The 20432-nt window shown below is 41.0% G+C and overlaps 1 protein-coding gene across 2 annotated transcripts in view; it reads right to left on the reverse strand.

Moving 5' to 3' along the window:
- The window catches only part of spa17 (sperm autoantigenic protein 17), a 59225-nt gene extending 39331 nt beyond the window's left edge, over window positions 1-19894 (reverse strand). For both annotated transcript variants that reach the window (XM_048562169.2, XM_048562168.2), the window contains exons 1-3: window positions 18759-19894; window positions 14768-14838; window positions 2149-2238 (exon numbers count right to left, since the gene is read on the reverse strand). In XM_048562169.2, the coding sequence (XP_048418126.1) occupies window positions 2149-2238; window positions 14768-14838; window positions 18759-18912 (315 nt within the window). In that variant the 5' untranslated portion in view covers window positions 18913-19894. The remainder of the gene's footprint in view (window positions 1-2148; window positions 2239-14767; window positions 14839-18758) is intronic.
- Window positions 19895-20432: the final 538 nt, after the last annotated feature.

Raw genomic sequence — 20432 nt, forward strand, 5'->3', positions numbered from 1 at the left:
TTAAATGGACTAATTTAGTCTAATCCAATCAGACTAATTAATAATATACTAATTATATAGGCAGAACTGTCGATAGCAAGTTACAGGTATAAACCACCTAAAAACAACTTGGTGTTTCATCCATACCAAGGAATTAGCAAGATTACTCTGCAGCGAAGAAGCTTCAATCATCATACGGCATGTAACTAAGTTCTGAAATAAGTAAACTCTTCCTTACGGACTTGAGAATCTGATATCCGATGAAGTACTCCAGAGCACTGCTGGTGATCGGTCTGGCAGCCTGTGAAACCTATAGCAACAGTCCCTCTCTGAGAGATGAAATTTTGCTTGCTGGGACTTCTTCAACTTAAGCAAAAGTGTAGTTGTTATGTTTGTTCTACTGGAGACAAAATTGGAAGCCTGACAGCCCTGTCTTTAGTTGGTTAAACTCCCTGCACCAAAGCTCTCCAGAATTCATTAAATGTAATGGGTAAATCTGATGTTGTTTTGGCTAAGTGTCAGTTTTATAGGGATCCTTGGAGGGTTTCTTGCTCGTAAACCTCGTGAGATCTCTTACCATACCTTAGCAAACTTGGCTCACCAACTACCTACTTACACCTTCGGCACCCCTTCACTAGCCTCATCTTCTGACAATCCCAGAAGAATCGGCTGTGTGATATTCCTGGAATTGACTGACCTCCGTGGTACTGGCACATCTTCAAAAGATTGTTGTGTACTAGGACAAGCACTGTTAGGCCAGAGCTGTCCTGCTCATTTTTTAACGTTCAGCTATTAGTTCAAAGATGATGCGAGTTGTTCCTGACGTTAAGATGTTAGACACTTGTATCATATTTCTTGCCATAGACCATGTCATTCAGGCCACTATAAAATTCCACCATTTTATCTATGAGGTAAGAGTATTAATGGTTTCAGTTTGACTACATGTTGAGTTTGTTCCACTAGCATAATTGTCTGGTAATTTCTACAGAACTCCATTATATTTACGACATGTTAGCCAAGTAGAATGCCTTTATCAACACTTGACTTTTCTATATTTCTAAATGTTCAGCTAAGAGTTTCATGTACTACTCAAAATATCTCCTTATGGTATTTGTGCGATAACACTATCTGTTCAACAACCATTCATTCCTTGTCCACAGGTCTCTGAGGGTATCTCCACTTCCTTATTCTAAATCTGTTTTGAATAGAATAACACTGGGAACTCCTTCAACATCAATTTCATTATGAGATGACCTAGTAACCTATTGTAGTGATTGGAACCAGATGTATCTGTTTTACTGAGGTCCCTGATTGATGTTGTTAACCTGGGCAATCAGGGAGCCCTGGCTGATAGATATAAACGGGGGATCCAGAAAGTCTCCTGACTTCAGGGACTGATTCTTCGCTGGCTGGCCACAGCTAGTGTACTATGCACATGTAAATAGAGGTTGACTGGGTGATGGGATACTGGCTTCTGTGCAGTCACTTCACCTATTTTTATCCAAAACTGCTTTCTGCACCTCAGTTAACAAAAATATAATAAACATTTACTTTGAATGTGTATTTATTGTACGATCTTGAATTATCCAATAAAAAGAAATACATAGGCAAAACAGACAATAGTCCATCTCTATATCAGCCATTTTACACCATCAATCAATGCATGTTAGAATAACACCACTGTTAAAATTTTTTATGTCTGTCTCATGAGTATTACAGTCTGAACTTTATTCCTGTACTGCAAATACACTATTCCAACAGTCCTCCTCCTCCTCACATACTCTTTGTGTCAATATCAAGGCTTATATTCATCTTCTGTCACTAATTGTTTCAGGGCCTTGAACTGGAGCAACCTTTATAATCCCCATTTTTATTCCTTCAATAGTGTTTTTTTTTTAAGTCCAAATTTGGTGTCACTTTTATTGCTTCATGCTCTTTCTTCTTGTTTTCCACTCTCCTATGTACTGAATTTTGGGGCAGAGCCTTCCAGCAATGTTGTTAAGCCACCATGAACTGAAATATTATGGCTTGGGGTCCATTGTAAAGTAGCAATCCATAGGTCAAGATACTGAGCCGTGGTTTTAGTTGCACCCCTAAAATCTTAAAATGAAAGAAAATACAGTTGCGTGCTCCTATGATATAAATAAGGTGAAACATGGAGGCACTCACTGTCACAGTTAAGTCTTTTTCTTGATATGCTGTATCAATTGTTATGGGGGGTTGTTTCTCTTCATCAGCAGGTATAGATTTTCGTACCTCCTGCAAAAGCAAGTATGTAGTTATGATGATTATCGAGTGGAAAACAGAGATCAGAGCAGTTGTGCTGCCGAAACAGCAATTCATGGTAGATCATCTTTGAATTTAAATGAAGTCTTCAGCACTTATTCAAACATTAACTTTAAAAAAAATGAATAATTTGAGTTTAGATGTAATTCTTATGTACATCTCAAAAACTTCCTCATGCAATGAAGTGCCCATTTACTGCAATAGTTAAGTGGAAAATGTTTGCCACAACACTGCTCAAACCATATTCCTTCTCCAACTCAAGCCATAAAGATTACAGTGACAAACATCAGCAACCGTGCAGCATCTTAATTTAACATCTCACCTGCAGGATCATACCGGAACCAATGCAGAATTATTCAAAAACTTGCATGTCTAAGTCCTATGGAGGGTGTTGAACTTAATCCACTGACTAATAGCTAAGAGTATAGCCTACTCAGTCATAGTTATACTTAAGATTTTAGCAACTGTAGTGCTGCCATTTAGTCTAATCTAGTAAAAATAAGAGCGAATGTGCTTTTCAGATGTTTGCATATCAATTTTCGTTTGCAATGTGTTTTTCTGGGATTTCATGGATTTGTTCCTATGTAACTAAAACATGCACACATCTTTTCTTTGCCACTTGGAGCTTTAAATCTAATAGTTAGTGGCCTGCTGAAAATTTTGAAATAGAAGCTGGCACCAAATTCCTGAACAGAATTATGATTACTTTGCTTTGGTTCCTCATGATAGAGGATGACTGGGTGATGGGATACTGGCTTCTGTGCAGTCACTTCACCTATTTATATCCAAAACTGCTTTCTGGACCTCAGTTAACAAAAATATAATAAAATACCTTTTGCTGAAGATGTCAACGAGCATTAAAACAACTATCAGACCTCAAACTTTCATCTACTTCCTCTATGCCCTATCCTGCTTTAGTTCCCAGTTGAACAATTGGAAAGGTGTTAACCCAAAAAAATCTGGAAAAAAAAATTTCACTTCTTTTAGTTTCTTACTGGTATATATAGGCTAAAGATACAACATAATACGACATATATGATTATTGGCATACAGTCCAGACACAATTTTTCTCTTTCTCTACGTATGTCAATCTTCATAGAATTAAATCATTGGATGGAATCTTCCCAGCCCCGAAAGACATGGGTATTGGTGAGTCAGTTGCAAATGTAGGGTGAAAACAGCAATTATGAGACATTTGGTGTCTGAATCTGCAGCCAAGGGATGAGCCTTACGTTTTTTGGCCATGTGTGAATGTTGTTTGCAAGATTTGGATTGATCCTTGCCATGAGGCCAAAACAGTTTTTTGACAAATCTTACCAAACTTGCTGCTTTAATTGATACTTCAGGACTCTTGACAAGTATCAGATCCAATTTCTGCTGCATTTTACTGCTCAAGTTTCGAACAGCAGCTCATTACTCACCAGAGGTCCCAGAACTTACCAGCATCACTGGCACCAGAACAATTATGGCCCTGGCAGTTTCGTCGGACATTAGAGCCAAAGGGAAACCTGCAAACCACTTATCAGGCATGATCCTGGAGCTCCTGCTGGATAAGGTGGTACACAGGTGGGCCTTCCTCTTTCCCAGAGACAGTAGTGGGAGCCATGACGTCAGGCTGAAGTTGCCATCCAGGTTACAGCAGTCCCAGCACACAGGTGGAAGGTCAGTGTGCTTCTCCACTCTGACAGTCTATGTGTCACAATTTTCCTCTGGTACCTCACATCCAGTCTATCTCAGCTACAGCATACAGCAATCACCAAGACTCATGCTCTATGACTCTAATGCTTGCAACATCTTTTGCGCACACTCTCACCCACGTCAAACTGTTACACTACTAACCACGTATGGCCTCTGTGCTGCCTACTCACTTGCTTGGGAAACTACCTCACCAGAATCAACAGTAATAACTGTGCCACCTATTTTCATCTCCTGCGATATCTGCCTCTCTGTCATTGCAGGAGCAAAGCAGGCCAGGTATGGCAGAAAAAGTCAAGATGGGTGACGTGCTGCCCATCATTCAACCCTTCATCTCTAATGAGCAGAGGATCCTGAATCTGACCGCCTGAGCAGGGCCTGGACATGATGTCAGAGAAACTCACTGTGAACAAATTCTGTCCTCCTTGAGTGCACTGAGGCCTGCTAACAACTGTAGCAAGGAGTATTTCTATCCCTTTGAAGACCGCTGACAACCAATGACAAGCTGCCTGGCTTTGTGTCTGCATAAGCCAGCAAGGCAAGACAGATGTACTGACAACCTTTAAGCTCTGGCTGAGATGGCAAAGCACAGAAAGACAGGGCAAGGTTGAGATACCATGAGCATCCAATTAGGCACAAAGCGAGTCAGAGTTTAGACAACAAATGAAGATCGATGAGTTGCATCCTGGTCCAATCTATGAGTTGCATGCAAAGTGTCCTGGCAGAAGCATTATAATAAGAGGTCCAGTGCTCTGCAAAATGATGCAATGAAGTTCAGAACTGCATTGTAATTAGATCGGAAATGTGCCTTTAGAGTGTTTTGAGGTTAGTACAGCCAATGACAAGCTGCCTCAGAACTGATCTGAGGAAGGGTCTGAGGAAGTGTCACTGGATCTGAAATGTTAGCTCTGATATTTTTCTTCACAGATGATGCCAGACTTGCTGAGCTTTTCCAGCCACTTCTGTTTTTGTTGCCAGGTAACTGCTCTGACTTTCATGACCGGAATTAGAGCTATCTTGATGAGGCGAGATTAAGTAATAACAGAAGGCTAATTTATGCAAATAAGCCTCTTACCATTCACAAGCAAGAATCTCAGCTCTCTGTCCAAAACAAGGAGCACTACCTTATCAGGGTTTGAGCAATGTGGGCTCTGGTGAGTACTAGAATCAGTTGAAATCTTCAAGGCTGATCTTGATGTCGAAAATCACCTTACCACATCTTTCACCAAGCAGTGTGGCTGGTTTCTCACTTGGGAGCGGCAGGTTCCCAACTGGCAATCGTTTTTGCTTGTTAAACACTTTGCTGACAGTCCAATTTGTCACTGTCACCATATGAACTCACCATCTAGAAAACTCGACACAGAAACCAAAGTAAGCTCTTGGCAGGTTGAACTCATTGATTGTTTCAAAAGCCATTCATGTTTAACACCAGGTACCACATCTCAGGTACACTCCATGGCACTGGCCAAATGTACCTCACATCCACAGATATTGGCAAGTCCAGTGTCTACGAACCCTCATGGCACACTTCCAATCCGTTACAAGATGATTCCGCACTTCAGTGTTGCACCCCAGGCTGTCCCACCAACTACCATTATAATGCTGCTGCAGACACTTCGGATTTAGTGGACACTCACCCAGCTCATGGACTGGACCAGTCTACTTCTCCAATCTGTTTGCTTGCTTCAAAGTGCTCATTCACTCTGAACCTACCTGATGCTCACAGCATCTCTGTCTTGCATTGCCTTGCTTTTTGGCACATTGCTCTCTCAGTAAGACATAACTGGCTCTTATTACTATTGTTTTGCCATGTTATTTAGTGCATATACAAAGCCAGGCAGCTTGTTAGCAGTCATTAGTCAAGGTAATGCAAATATTGCTATAAAGCAGCTGTGTTAATGTTGTGGAAAAATGTGAGAGTCCATCTTAAAGGACATGATAAATGGACACTTGGATAAAAGTGATCTAATTGGGCACAGTCAGCATGTATCTGGAAATAGAAATTACATTTGACAAACTTGTTGGGAGTGTTTTGAGGACGTTAGTAGTGCAATTGACAAAGGGGAGTACATGAATGTAGTATATTTGGAGTTTCAGAAGGTCTTCATAAGATCTCCCAGAGGAGATTGCTGAGCAAAATTAAAGCACATGGCATACAAGGAAATGTACTCAAATAAAGACCAACTATCAGACAGAAAACAGGGATTGGGAATAGATGGATTATTCTTGCATTCAGTTTCTGGTCAATCATAACTTGTAAGATGCTGAATGTGGAGGACTCAGTGATGGTAACACCATTGAACATTAAGGGAGGTAGTTAGATTATCTTTTATTAAAGATGGTCATTGCCTGACACTTGTGTAGCACGAATGTTGCTTGTCACTTGTCAGCTCAAGCCTGGATATTGTCCAGATCTTGTTGCATTTGGACATGGACTGCTTCCACATCTCAAAAGCCACAAACAGTGTTGAAGATTGTTTACTCGTCCGTGAAAATCTTCACTTCTGATCGAATAATGGAGCAAAGAGCATCAATAAAGTAGCTAGAGACAGTTGAACCAAGGGTGCTGCCCTGAGAAACTTCTACATAGATGTCCTGGCATTGAGATGACTAATTCCAAAAACCACAACCATCTTCCTATGTGCTTAGTATGACTCCAACCAGTGGATAGTTTACCCCCAATGTCCATTGACTCCAATTTTGCTAGGGCTGCCCAATGCTACATTTGGTCACATGCAGCCTTAAATTCAAGGACTTTCACTCTCATCTGACCTATGGAATTCAGCTCTTTTGTCCATATTTGAGCAAGGCTATAATGTTGTGAAGAGCTGAGTGGTCTTTATGGAACCCATAGTAGGTATTAGTGAGCAGATGTTACTTGATAGCATTTTTGATGACAGCTTTGATCACTTTATTGATAATTGAGGTTAGACTGATGGAATGGTAAGTGGCAAGGTTGTATTTTTTCTGCTTTTGTGTTCAGGACATACTCGGGCAATTTTGCGTATGGTCGGGTAGACACCAGTGTTGTTATTGTACTGGAATAGCTTGGCTCAGGGTGCAGCAAGTTCTGGAGTACAGGTCTTCAGTACTCTTGCAGAATTATTGTCAAGGCCCATAACCTTTCTAGTACTCAATCCTACCAACTGTTTCTCGATATTATGTGAAGTGAATCAAATTGGCTAGAGACTGGTATCTGTGATAGATCATCCTCCTGGCACTTCCTCCTGAATACTGTTGTGAACCCTTCAGAATTATCTTTTGCACTGGATTTTCCCATCATTGATTATTTGTGGAGCCTCCTCCTCGGGAGTGTTATTAATTGCCCACCACCATTCACAACTGATGCAGAAGGACTACAAAGCTGATCCATTGGTTATGGGATCACTTAACTCTATCACTTATTGTTTATGTTACTTAGCATGCAAGTAGCCCACTTTCATAGCTTCTCCAGATTGAGACCTCATTTTTAGGTATACCCAATGCTGCACCAGGCATTGCCTCCGTCTGCCCTGAACCAGTGTTGATCTTTTATTTAGTGGTAATGATAGAGTGGGGGATATGATGGACCTTGAGATTGCAGATTGTACTGGTGTATGATACTTCTGCTTCTGATGGCTGACAGAGCCTCATGGTATGAACAGAACAGTGTGGTCACACAGCACCCTGTCCACCATAAGCTAGCATGCAGGCACCTGCTGTCATTGTATCAATGATTTCTCATAGTGCAGACTGGTCACAGAATGAAGTCTAAGCAATCCTTTGATTTCAATCCCTAGACTTTTAGTAAATTGTAATATTCTTGTTTCAGCGCACGTGTCTAATTTGTACGAGACCATACCATTTGTCAGGCTTGGTAGAAAGGAGGAGCCTGACATGAGGAAAGGGAATGAGGACTCAAAACATACAGTTTCAAGATGCTGACTTACTTCAGCAGCCTCACAGCTCATTTCAAAACTGATATTCAGAACCCAAACCTGATAATCAAGCTGAAATTTTGGTAAGGGAATGCATATAATTTGTAGAAAATGAGCTGTAATTAAAAATGATTGTAGTCAAAACAAATAGGAATTTGAGGTTACAGTACAAATGGAGCTTTAGAAAAAGATGTAATATAACAAGCTCACATTTATGGGTTTGAAATGCATTTAACATTATATTTCATGGTGTAGAAGATATTGTGTGAGATATGTACTTCATAATGTGACAGCTTTTTGACTTTTATGCCTGTCCTTCCTATTCCTGCTAAATGCAAAGCAGGATCTTGTAACGTGGATATTGAAAATCATCAAGGCTTTTAGCCTGAGATAACAATGTGTAGAGCTGGATGAACACGGCAGGCCAAGCAGCATCAGAGGAGCAGAAAGGCTGACGTTTTAGGGCCTATGCCCTTCCCTGGTGTGGACATGGTGGGCTCAAGGGCCTCTTTCTCTGCTTTAAAAGCTATCTGATTGGGATTGCATAAAAGTGCACTTCCCTTTATTGTCCCACTTACAATTCAAACAAAATAGGGATAAACATTTCAATCTAGCTGCATCATAGGACACAGCAAATTAAATAAAGTATACCAGGTAACACCAGAGCTAGGTAGTCTAAATTTATGCTAATGTAAACTTGGGTTCAGCAGGGAGGCACAGCATCAACCTTTTGGACAGGCAATGATACCCCAGGTGGGGCTTGAACACAGACTTTCCTAGCTAAAAGTAGGTAACCACCACCATGCCAAAAGCATCCAACCAATTAACAGCCAGATCTGAGTCTACTTACTTCTAAAATCAGGTGACATGGCATGTTTGCACGGTTGATTTGGCTCATGAGCACAATAGGGACAGCTAATTGCAGTCATTACTGCCATCAATTGATACACATTTACTTTGACCCAGGGTAACACAGGGGTCACCTAAACTACTAGCCAATTTGTTGTTCCATGTCACCTGAATTATACACCATTTGTACATTTTCACATACTCATTCACTGGCAGATCATAGTTGCCAAAATTTCATCATTTTGCATTTCTTAAGGTGAGGTAAGTGATGACACCCAATTGGCCATCACTCAGCATGTTTCTGTTCTAAATGTCCCCATTTTCTTGTTTTACATGGAGATGATGACTCACTCTGTTCCAACTCCTCAGGTTACATGTACAATGGAATGCATAGTTTACCATGCACTGTGTGTGAATACTAGTAGGACAGAAAGTGTACCACAAAGTGCTGAGTTGCTTAAGACATTGTATCAGCTGTTCCTCTCGGCTTACAAAAGAAGTGGAGGTATGTTACAACAGATAATGAGAACTGCAGATGCTGGAGAATCCAAGATAACAAAGTGTGGGGCTAGATGAACACAGCAGGCCAAGCAGCATCTTAGGAGCATAAAAGCTGACGTTTTGGACCTATACCCTTCATCAGAAAAGGGGGATGGGGAGAGGATTCTGAAATAAATAGGGAGAGAGGGGGAGGCGGACTGAAGATGGATAGAGGAGAAGATAGGCAGAGAGGAGAGTATGGATCGGGAGGTAGGGAGGGGATAGGTCAATCCGAGGAGGGCAGACAGGTCAATGCGGTGGAATGAGATTCGTAGGTAGGAAATGGAGGTGCAGCTTGAGGTGAGAGGAGGTGATAGGTGAGAGGAAGAACAGGTTAGGCAGGCGGGCGCAAGCTGGGCTGGTTTTGGGATGCAGTGGGGGGAGGGGAGATTTTGAAGCTGGTGAAATCCACATTGATACCATTAGGCTGCAGGGCTCCCAAGCGGAATATGAGTTGCTGTTCCTGCAACCTACGGGTGGCATCATTATGGCACTGCAGGAGGCCCAGGATGGACATGTCGTCTAAGGAATGGGAAGGGGAGTTGAAATGGTTCACGACTGGGAGGTGCAGTTGTTTATCGGACTGACCTATCCCGTCCCTACCTCCCCACCCATGCGCTCCTCTCCACCTATCTTCTCCTCTATCCATCTTCAGTCCGCCTCCCCCTCTTTATTTATTTCAGAATCCTCTCCCCATCACCCTTTTCTGATGAAGGGTCTAGGCCTGAAACGTCAGCTTTTATGCTCCTAAGATGCTGCTTGGCCTGCGGCGGTATGTTACGATGCTGGATACAGAAAACACCTTCAAGTGGATGCTGAATTGCATTGTAATGTGGCCCGTTATTGTGAATGTGTAGCTTGTTATCATTGCATAAGTAGCAGCATAATGCAAAACTGGAACATAACAGTTCTAACACCATGTACAAGCTTTTTGCTCTATATTTTCCCATTCTCTTGATGCTCTCAGAGGTAAGGATATATAAGGTGGCATCCTCAAAAGGTATCAGGTGGATTTTGTATTGAGGAAGTCCTCCATTTTCCATCAGTTTCCTGTTATGTGTGTCTTGTCATTCAAGGAAATAAGTCATTTTCACTTTGATAGAGTTAAGGGGCATTTGCAGTGTGTACTAATGTGCATATTCTCCTTTGTGCTAGTAACAGGGTCTAGACCCGAAACATCAGTCTTCCTGCTCCTATGATGCTGCTTGGCCTGCTGTGTTCACCCAGCTCTACACCTTGTTATCACACATCACATCATTATAGTTAGGATATGTGAAAGAATGTTCTTAGAGAAGATACATTAAATGGGAGGATCCAATGTAGGTTACACCTGGTATGAAGACATTTGGCTATTTGCATATGATAATTATTCAAAAGGCTTTGAATGGATTTTGAAACATGCAATCTTGGCGTCTACTTGTATTTAAAATGGGAAAATGTCGGATCACGTTACTTCATCACGTTTCCTCAAGTATATTACTTCTATCCACATTTGGAGCCAGGTTGTATTCTGTTACAGACAGAATTCATTTCCTGAAAAGCATTTTGGTTAAAACAACAAATGCTGGAGATCACAGCGGGTCAGACAGCACTCATGGACAGAGCACAAGCTAACGTTTCACTGGGGTGGATGCCCTTTAGTGATTCCTTTCCCTCGCTTCATTAGCATGCTTAGGATATCAGTCATAAACTTCCCATGTTCAACCTGCAACCCTATATTTGGAGGGAAAGAGTATTCTTCTTCAAAACTCCACTTCTTTTTAATATCAATGAAAGCCATTTAAATTGGTACATTGGCATTTGAGATTTTCCATTTAATAAGCTTAACTGTCAACAGACACTGGTTCAAAAATGTCAATTCAGATAGAAACAGCTGAGTGCGACAAATTGGAAACAGTAATAAAGGAATGTTGATCATTATCCATAAAATGTGGAGCTGCAGGAGCACAGCAGGTCAGACAGCATCAGAGGAGCAGGAAAGTTGATGTTTCGGATCTGGACGCTTCATCATTATATTTTGTCTTCTTATGAAACCAAGGATTCGGGCACAAAGAGAAAGTAGAGAGGTGAAATGGAAGAGCATCAGAAAGAGACAAATCAAACAGAGTTCTGGGAGTTTACAAGAGCAGTAAATTGGGAATAGACGTCACAAAACAGAGACAGATAAAAGAAAACTGAACTAAGAGTTTGCCAACTAATGACAACATGGAAATAATATTTTTAAGTACATACTCAAATGCAAGTTACTTTTTAGTCATCGTTTTTGAACTCAAAAGCCTATAGTGTTTGACAAATTTCTCTGTATTTTGTTTTAATGTGTCTCTTTATAAAAAGTAGTCATCTGTTTCATTCAAAATAGCAACCTCAGTAATGTCATTTGAACACATTCAGTACACACCAATTAAATTCCAAGTGAGAATATCCCATCCTACTCATATCAGGAGCAAACTGGATTTAATATTTACATAAAATTACTGAGAAGGCATTTTGAAGCCAGCTGTAGCTTTTCAGCACAAGGTAGTGATCACTTGTATTGGTTGAGCTAGGACTGACTGAGATAAGCTTCCTAAATGCACAAATGCTAAAAGATCCACACCCTGATTGTCAGGCTTGGCTCCCTGTTGGATGGGAATACCGCAGACAAGGCCATAGTTCAGGAGCATATAAGTTTGAATTGCATTTGGGAGAAATTGCAAAAGAAGTGGTGAGTGCGTTGTGGATGATCAAGGAATTATCATATGATTCGCAACATGATGGAGATGTTAGTGAGTGATCGGGGAGGGAGAGTTCTAAATGCAATATGAGATTTGATCAGAGAAAGATCTAAAGGACAGATGGAAGAGGGGAGCAGTCGATGAAGAGGTGATACTTGCGTAAGGGCTTGATAGTGCGGGTATTGATGCATATGAAAACTTTTGGTGATTTGGAGTGTTTGGTGATCTCAGAGGGGGTTTATAGAAAATGGTAGGGACATTAGTGATCATGAGCTGTGTCAAAGGAGTTTGTGGAGTCTGAGCTTATTACAAGATAAGCTTATTGGGCTCTGAATGAAATAGCCCCTCCCAAACAGATCCCAACTAATAGCTGCTCCCAAATGAATCCTTATTGACAAACATGATGCACAGCATGGCTGGATGCACGAAAGAACACGTCAATACAGAAGTATCTACAGACTTTGGCTCTGGCTGAAGTGCCAGCATGTGAACAACCTGGCTCAGCAAAGCATGCATGGCATTGCAAGGCACGGATGTTGTGAGCATGCAGGTACATACTCAGTGAGTGAGTGCAAAGGAATAAGTGAGTAGCCCTGAGAAGCAGCCTGGTCCAATCCATGACCTGGGATCCTGTCATTGCACTCAAAGAGTCCTTGCAGAAGGCTTTCAATGCCAGTTGTTGGTCCACCTTGCAGGGCAGGTCACTACTTTCAAAACATCCTGCCACTGAATCCTGAGAGGTTGGAAAATATCAAATGCCACTGTCCTTGGATGGCCAGTGAATACAGCTGGTGCCCATAGATCTCACCATGAGATGCCATTTGGTGCTGAGCAACATGGAGGCTCTTCAGAGTCAGCGGCAAGGTGAAGTCACCAGGTACCCACTCCGACTTCTACACTGAGAATTCTCAATATCTAACTTGTTTGGCATGTTCAGTCAGATAAGAATCTGAATATTAATGATGTGCATTATGCCATTTATAAGGTGCTTGACAAGCTATAGTCCTCTTTGAATAGCAACTCATCACAGCCTTGCAGAACTTTTCCTCACCCTCTGCCATATGCATTAAAGATGGAGTGTGTTGCTCCTGAAGTTGAGACAGACCTTGCTGGACATCTCACATAATTCTGCCACAATTCTTGCTGCAGCCCATGTCATTCAAACCCCTAAAAGATTTTTCCCACTAATATGAAATGTCCTTTTGTTTGACAGGAACAAATCACACACACATGTTCATGGATATAGCATGTTGCGTCATAATGTATATGCCATGCAGATTTCTGAATCAACCAACGATAACCAAGTTTAGTTTTTGTCTGACAAGAAAGATCCAATAAGTCATGCAGTTTGGACAAAAACAATTAATTTTGTCATCATTAATCTGAATATTTCACATATTTTACTGAGGATACGCAAATGCTGTTTAGCGAGGTTGCTGGGGTTGGGGGTTGCAGGGAGATGAAGGCAGGGGATTCAAAAGCAAGGTCAAGGGGATGGCCTTCATTGGGAAATGGCTCTCCTATATCCTCAATCATGCTCAAATTAGTGTAGTTCAAGAGGTCATCCGACTGAAAACTGACGGTCTGCTTGCGCTGGTTAGCCGGTCAGATAGGCCGAAGCTTTTTCATCCCACCAGGAACTGAAGTAATTCCAACCTAGGCTGGGTGACAGGTTAACCACTTAAGGACCTCAACCTGCTGAGCTTGGGCCTCCCCACCCATAACTTAATTCAGGTTAAGTCAGGAAGTTAGCTGAGTTCTTGTCCACTAACATCAGTCCAGTAAAGTTTACTGTCCACCTCCAGGAACTTCTTGGCCTGGAATATTGCACCCCATATTTCACCTTTTTTCCATCAGTTCTTTGGGCAATCATCTCTACCACAAGGTTTCCCCCATGACCAGATGGTAAGTTGGTCCTCTCCTGTTTTCAGGCTGTAGTTTCTGATACTAATACAATAATTACTGGGAAAACTGAGCAGGTTTGGCAGCAGCTGTAGGAAGAAAGCAGAGTTAACGTTTTGAGCATGGTGACTCTTCATTTAAACTCTAGTTCTGAAAGGACTCAAAATGTTAACTTTGTTTTCTTCACGTGGTTCTCCAGCAATTTCTGCTTTTGTTTCAGATATTCAGAATCTGCAATTCTTTGTTTTATAACAGTATTTCAATTATGCAATCCTACACCAAGTAATCTGCCGCAATTGATTTCACCCTGTTTGCGTACACATCAAAGACAGTTACATGAAGTTCACGTCACAGAAGTCTCGTCTAAACCAGTCTATTTAGGTGTTTAATTCCACACCAGATTTCTCCATAATACCTCATCTCAGCATATTCTTCTGTAGGCCTTTTTCTATCATGTACATATACAGCTTTATCTTAAATGTATCTATATACCTCAACAGTTCTAAATGGTGGCAAGTCCCACATTCAAACAACTGTCTGGGTAAAAAAGCTTCTCCTTCATTTCTTATTGGACATATTACAGACATTGTTGAGTTCTTGTTTTCAATCCCCAACAAGTGGAAACATTTCCCTGTGGCTCCCATGTCAAACCATTCATAATTTCATTCAAAACAATGATTCCCCGATTAGCCAGAAACAGTCAGCTAAAGTAAAAAAGGGGATGTATATTGCAGTATAAATGACGAATATAGAAATTACTAAGCTCACTCTTAATGGATTTCTACAGAACCCTCAATGTGAGTTTCAAGTCGTCTGAACCTTTAGGCTAACAAATTTCTTCCAACAGTCATTGAGCATAATCAGGAACTGACAGCAAGCACCTACCTTGAAAACGTGATTGTTATAGAATCGATCCTCCAATTTTGCTGCCCAGTCTGCAGGGTCTATACCAGTGGCTGACGTGAATGAGGAGGAGGTGGGAGGAGAGAGAATTAAGAAAGAAAAAGTTGAAATGAAGAACATGGGAATGATTACACAGATGAAAATTTAACTCATGAAGAATTATTAACATTTAGAGTTTTTAAGAAAGGCTTTATTTTCACAAGCCTAGATTTGCTCATTTACATTACAACATGCAACACAAAATGAAAGTTGTGCTGGCTGTTAAGACTGATGTTTTGTTTAATTTTCATAAGCATGCACATGTAGAATGCATTTACAATGCAGCTACTAAAGCATCCGTATAAATTTGAGAGTATCATGATTATTCTATTGGACTAATAACCAAAGACCATTTTGGAAACCAGAGTTCAACACGCCACCATAGCATTCAGGGATATTAAATTCAATGAATTAAATAAATCTGAAGCAAAAAAAAATAGTATCAGTAATTGTGACCCTGAAATGACTGGATGGTTAAGAAATCCTCATGGGTTCACTGATGCCATTTAGGGAAGGTTACCTGCTGTCTTTACACTGGCTTGGTTAATACTGTTATGATCCCTGTACACACCAATAACTTTCAAAGAGGTATTTGAGGTTACAGTGATTGAAGGATTCATACAAGACCACTGCAAAACTCCTAATGTATCGAACATCGACTAACCACGTGTTAATAGACAATTTATATTTTAAACTATAGAAAAGATTCCCCCATGCAACTTTTAACATCTCCAGCAGTACAGTGCCATGGTCATAGTTATGCTGTGCCTTGAGTGGGCACTTTGTTTTCTTATGTGACCCCAATAATACAAAATAGGCAATCTCTATCTTATAAACATCTGAATGCTCATACTCATGAACATGATCTCATATTCATAATAATTTTAACTATCTGGCATGCAAACGTTTGTCTGCACTACAAACAGCTACTCTAATTTGGACTGCATTGCGTTCCGACTTGACAGCAAATCAACTTGCAAAAGTACTCAGGAATGGAAGCTGTTTCTAACCTGGAGACTGCCTGCAGCTTGTTATAGACTCTTTCCAAAGCCCATCTTTATGACAGGTTTAATCTCTTGGACTTGTATGGAGGCATAATTTCTAATTAGTTAGAGCTCCGACTCCATCTTTAAATTACACAGCAGTTCACTGTACAGTCACTTATAAACTCTGACATTCTTAATGCCTTCTGAGAGTTCTCAACCATAGCTGTTCTTATCATTACTACAGGTAGGAACATTTCTGTATCTTTCTTCCCAGCAAGTAAACTAGGACCTACCCTTTAACCTTTAAAAGCTAAGCCAGCCGGGCTTGTTGTCTGGCAGAATTCATAACAGGTCATGTCATCCCCTCAATCCTTGATTCTATCTTCAATTAAGGAGACAGCCTCAAAACATCATACTCTAATAAACTATGTATTTATGACAATATGTGATTCCAGCAATGTGATTGAGTTTTAAGTGCCCACTGAAATAGCCCAGCAAGTCCCTCGTTGGTCAGCACAATTTTCTCAAGTAAGGGAGCAGGGGTTCAGGCTTAACTTGGTTAAAAACAGAATCGTAGAGAAAAAATATGCTCCTCAGTTTTAGGAACTTCAAATATCTCTGTTTGAAATCATAGTTTCCCATCAAGCCCTGAAGGGTAAACAGGGCTTTTAACTTTCTCTGAGCTTTAGTCATTATTCAAACCCTGCTATAATCTCATTCCACTTGCCAAACTAAAGTTGGTTGCTTTCCTCTCTCACACTCCCTTACAGCTTGCTCATGCCACAGTGCCAGCCCTCTGTGCTGTCACTTCCACCAACGTCTCCTGAAATATTTCTAGCCAGATTACTAAACCCACTCATGAATGAAAAAAAACTCCACAAGTTACTACTACTATGCTGCACATTGTGCAAGTTAAATATGAGGCTGATCATTGAATGCTACTTAAATCTGCAAACTATTTTAAATTATCTCACTTTCCTAAGTTGAGGTCAATATCAGAGATAATGGGAACTGCAGATGCTGGAGAATCCGCAATAACATAGTGTGGAGCTGGATGAACACAGCAGGCCAAACAGCATCTCAGGAGCACAAAAGCTGACGTTTTGGGTCTAGAAGGGTCTAGGCTTTTGTGCTCCTAAGATGCTGCTTGGCCTCTTGTGTTCATCCAGCTCCACACTTTGTTGTCTTAGGTCTATACCACCCCTTTCACCAAACTTGCATATTTTACTTCTCAATTTGCAATTAAGAGATATGTTCACTGATAAAGTTTCACAATGACAAAAGCTGTTATTCTTAATTGTGAGTTCTCAAAGTGAGTTTTGTTGCAAAATGATTCATATGGTCAACTTCAATACTAGCACATAAAAAAATGTACGCTGGAGAGGTGTAAGCAACTATTTATATCTCGGTCAATTACATTAAGTTGGAATTGAAAATATTTATCAAACAGCAAAACAAGAACCCTGCTATTTTAAAGGTTTATATACAGTGACTGACTGTTACAATTAAGTCTTTCCCAATGCAATTCATATATTCATGTGACTACAAAAGTAGGCTCCTCTTCCCTTCATAACGAATGATCCAAATTCTGGAGTCAAACCCCATCTGCCCTAGACATAAGTTACAATATAACTGAGTAGGTTGATTAAAACTATCTAGAAGGAGCGTATTCAGCCCGTCATGCTAGCACCACCAACACTCTCTCAGGCAATGTATTCCCAATAAATACATTTCCAGCCAGAATCTTTTGCCAACTTTATTAAACCTGTAAGCTCTGTTTATCCAAGATAACAAAGTGTGAAGCTGAATGAACACAGCAGGCCAAGCAGCATCTCAGGAGCACAAAAGCTGACGTTTCGGGCCTAGACCCTTCATCAGAAGGGTCCAGGCCCAAAACGTCAGCTTTTATGCTCCTGAGGTGCTGCTTGGTCTGCTGTGTTCATCCAGCTTCAAATTTTGTTATCTTGGATTCTCCAGCATCTGCAGTTCCCATTATTTCTGCTCTGTTTATCCATCCTATTGTCACTGAAAACATTCTTTTTTCATCTGCTATATCGCATCTGCTATAAGACTTCTCTGTAAAGAGAATCATTTTGCTCATCCAATCTCACTATACAACTGAAGTTCTTCATTACTGGTAGCATTCCTCATTCCATCATCGCCAAATTCTTTCCCTTTTCCTGTATGCGGTAATCCCTTCCTATTTGAAAACATGCACCATACAGGGATAACATGGTGTAGAGCTGGATGAACACAGCAGTCCAAGCAGTATCAAAGGAGCAGGAAAGCTGATGTTTCAGGCCCAGACCCTTCTTCAGAATACGGGGATAAGGTTTAGTGTGTGCACCTTGCTTCAATCATACTCCAGATTCTAAGGGTGTCAGCAGAACATAATTCTGGCCAAATGTCTATGTGAACCCAAATTTCTTTACTAGTTGTCAGATCAGCACCTTGTACACTGGCCAATCCTACTTACAACGACAACTTGTCTTAACATAGCATATTTAATGAAGAAGATCTCCTACAGAAATGCACAGAAGCATAATCCGATAAATAAAAATAAATCAGATGAATACATTGATATTAGAATGGGTGATTAAAAGTTCTGTCACTGAGGTAGGTTTTCAGAGAAGATTAAATGATGAGACAGAGTTGCAGAAGTGGGAGAGATTGTAATTCCAGAGCTTAGCATCAGAACGTCAGAAGAAACAGTCACTAATGGTATGGCAAAGGAAGTGGGGAATGCAAAACAGGTGAGAATTGGAGGGTGCAGAGATCTCAGAGGACAGTAGGGCTGGTAAAGGTTACAGAAATCTTGAGGAGAGATCTCAAGAAAGATTTTGAATACTAGGAAGAAAACTTTAAATTGAAAAGTTTGGGAAATTGAAAGACGTAGGAGGACAGTCAGCAAAGTACAAGGAACAAGGTATCAAAAGGATTGCAGTTACCTTCCCTCTTCTCCAGCAAATCCTCAAAATATACAGCAGCGAACTCTATGATGTCGTCTGGCTGGTGCCTCAACACCTCTCTGGACAAACCCTCCAACAAATTCCCAAAACCACGAGGAATTCGTAGAGTGGTGTTGGAAAATGGCACTGACATATTGATAATACCTGCTAAAAGCAAAATCTAATATCCCACGCTCTGATAATGTGGGATTTTTTGACTTTCCCTTCCCTGACAGTAGTCTTTGTTCTTTGTTCTAAACACAGATACTGGTCTTCGGGCTTAGATTTGGTCAAGCCCTATTATTCAGATTTATCCCTTCAATCCCACTTAGATCTCCCAAATCCACTTTCCTCTCTCCGCACCAGTTACTATCCCAATCTCTCTCCCACTTTCAGATACCCTCACATCTCAGATCCAACGTCTCTCTTCTGGTTTGATCTCGGTATCGATTTGGCTCAGTTCAATCACAGATTGATCCTGACCTTTTGGTTTGATACATTTTCTGATTTGATTTGGAGTTTTACCTAACTTTAATCGGGTCTCGGTATGACTGTGGGCCCGTTTGATCTAGCTTCTGGATTGTTCCTGGTGTACTCCTGACTCTGTGTGATCCTGGTGCTGCTTTAATCCTGATTTGCAACCAGTATCTATTCACTTCTGGCCCCAATGTGAATATACTGCCCTTTTGATGCTGATTCTTGGTTAATCCTAGTGTGACCCTGCCATGCTACTGGTTTGAAAACGTTGGCTCACAAAGTTGATTTAATCCAAGGGGCCCAGTTTGTGAATTTGCTCCTGGTATGACCCTGATACACATTTAGCCCCTGGTCCAATCCCAGTGCTGCTGTAGTCCCCTTGTGGTTTAATTCTGGTGACGACCTGACCTCGGCTCAATCCTGGTTTGATTTAACTTGATCTCGGTCCCGTTTTGGTTCAGGTCTGATCCGGTTCGATCCCGGTAATCCACTGGGTTTCGTTTCAATCCTGATCCTGGTTCAGTCCCAGAGTGACCCACGGTGATCCCCGTGATCTTCAGTGCTCCCGGAATCCGCAGTGATCCGCTATATTTGGGTTGTGATCTCTTGTGATCCCGGGGACCCTCTGTGTTTCGGTTGCTCCGGGGATTGTGTTTACCCGTTGCCTGGAGACTACAGTACGGAAAGTGAACGGGAGAAACGCGAAAGTCAAAATCATGCCTCACTGAGACCAACCTCAGTTTCCAAGTTAGCAAATGTCACCAATCAATAAATGAACAGACCCTTCACACTATCCAATGACATCCAGTCCAGTCGATCATTGCCATCCCAAATGCCCACAAAAACAGTGTCTCTTTAACGGATTGCACTTTGATAGTTCACCAATGGCTCTATTAAATATTCGCCAAACAAAACTTTCCAGCCCCACTCTTCTCCGTCTACAGATGGTATGGTGAATATCAAAGTTCCAATGAAAGGAAGATTAGCTTTTCAGGGCATTGTGCCGCAGAGTAATCTTGCTGCAGGTTGGCAATAAGCTCTTGGAATCATATTTAACAACAAATGATTTGCTCTCATTTGAGTTCAACTGAAAAGTAAAGCAAAACATGGATATGTATGAGAATGATGCATGTGTGGCAGTTGATTGATTGATTTATTGACACGTGAACCAAAATACAGTGAAAAGTGGATATGTGA

The sequence above is a fragment of the Stegostoma tigrinum genome, chromosome 32, assembly GCF_030684315.1.
Source record: "Stegostoma tigrinum isolate sSteTig4 chromosome 32, sSteTig4.hap1, whole genome shotgun sequence".
Lineage (NCBI taxonomy): Eukaryota > Metazoa > Chordata > Chondrichthyes > Orectolobiformes > Stegostomatidae > Stegostoma > Stegostoma tigrinum.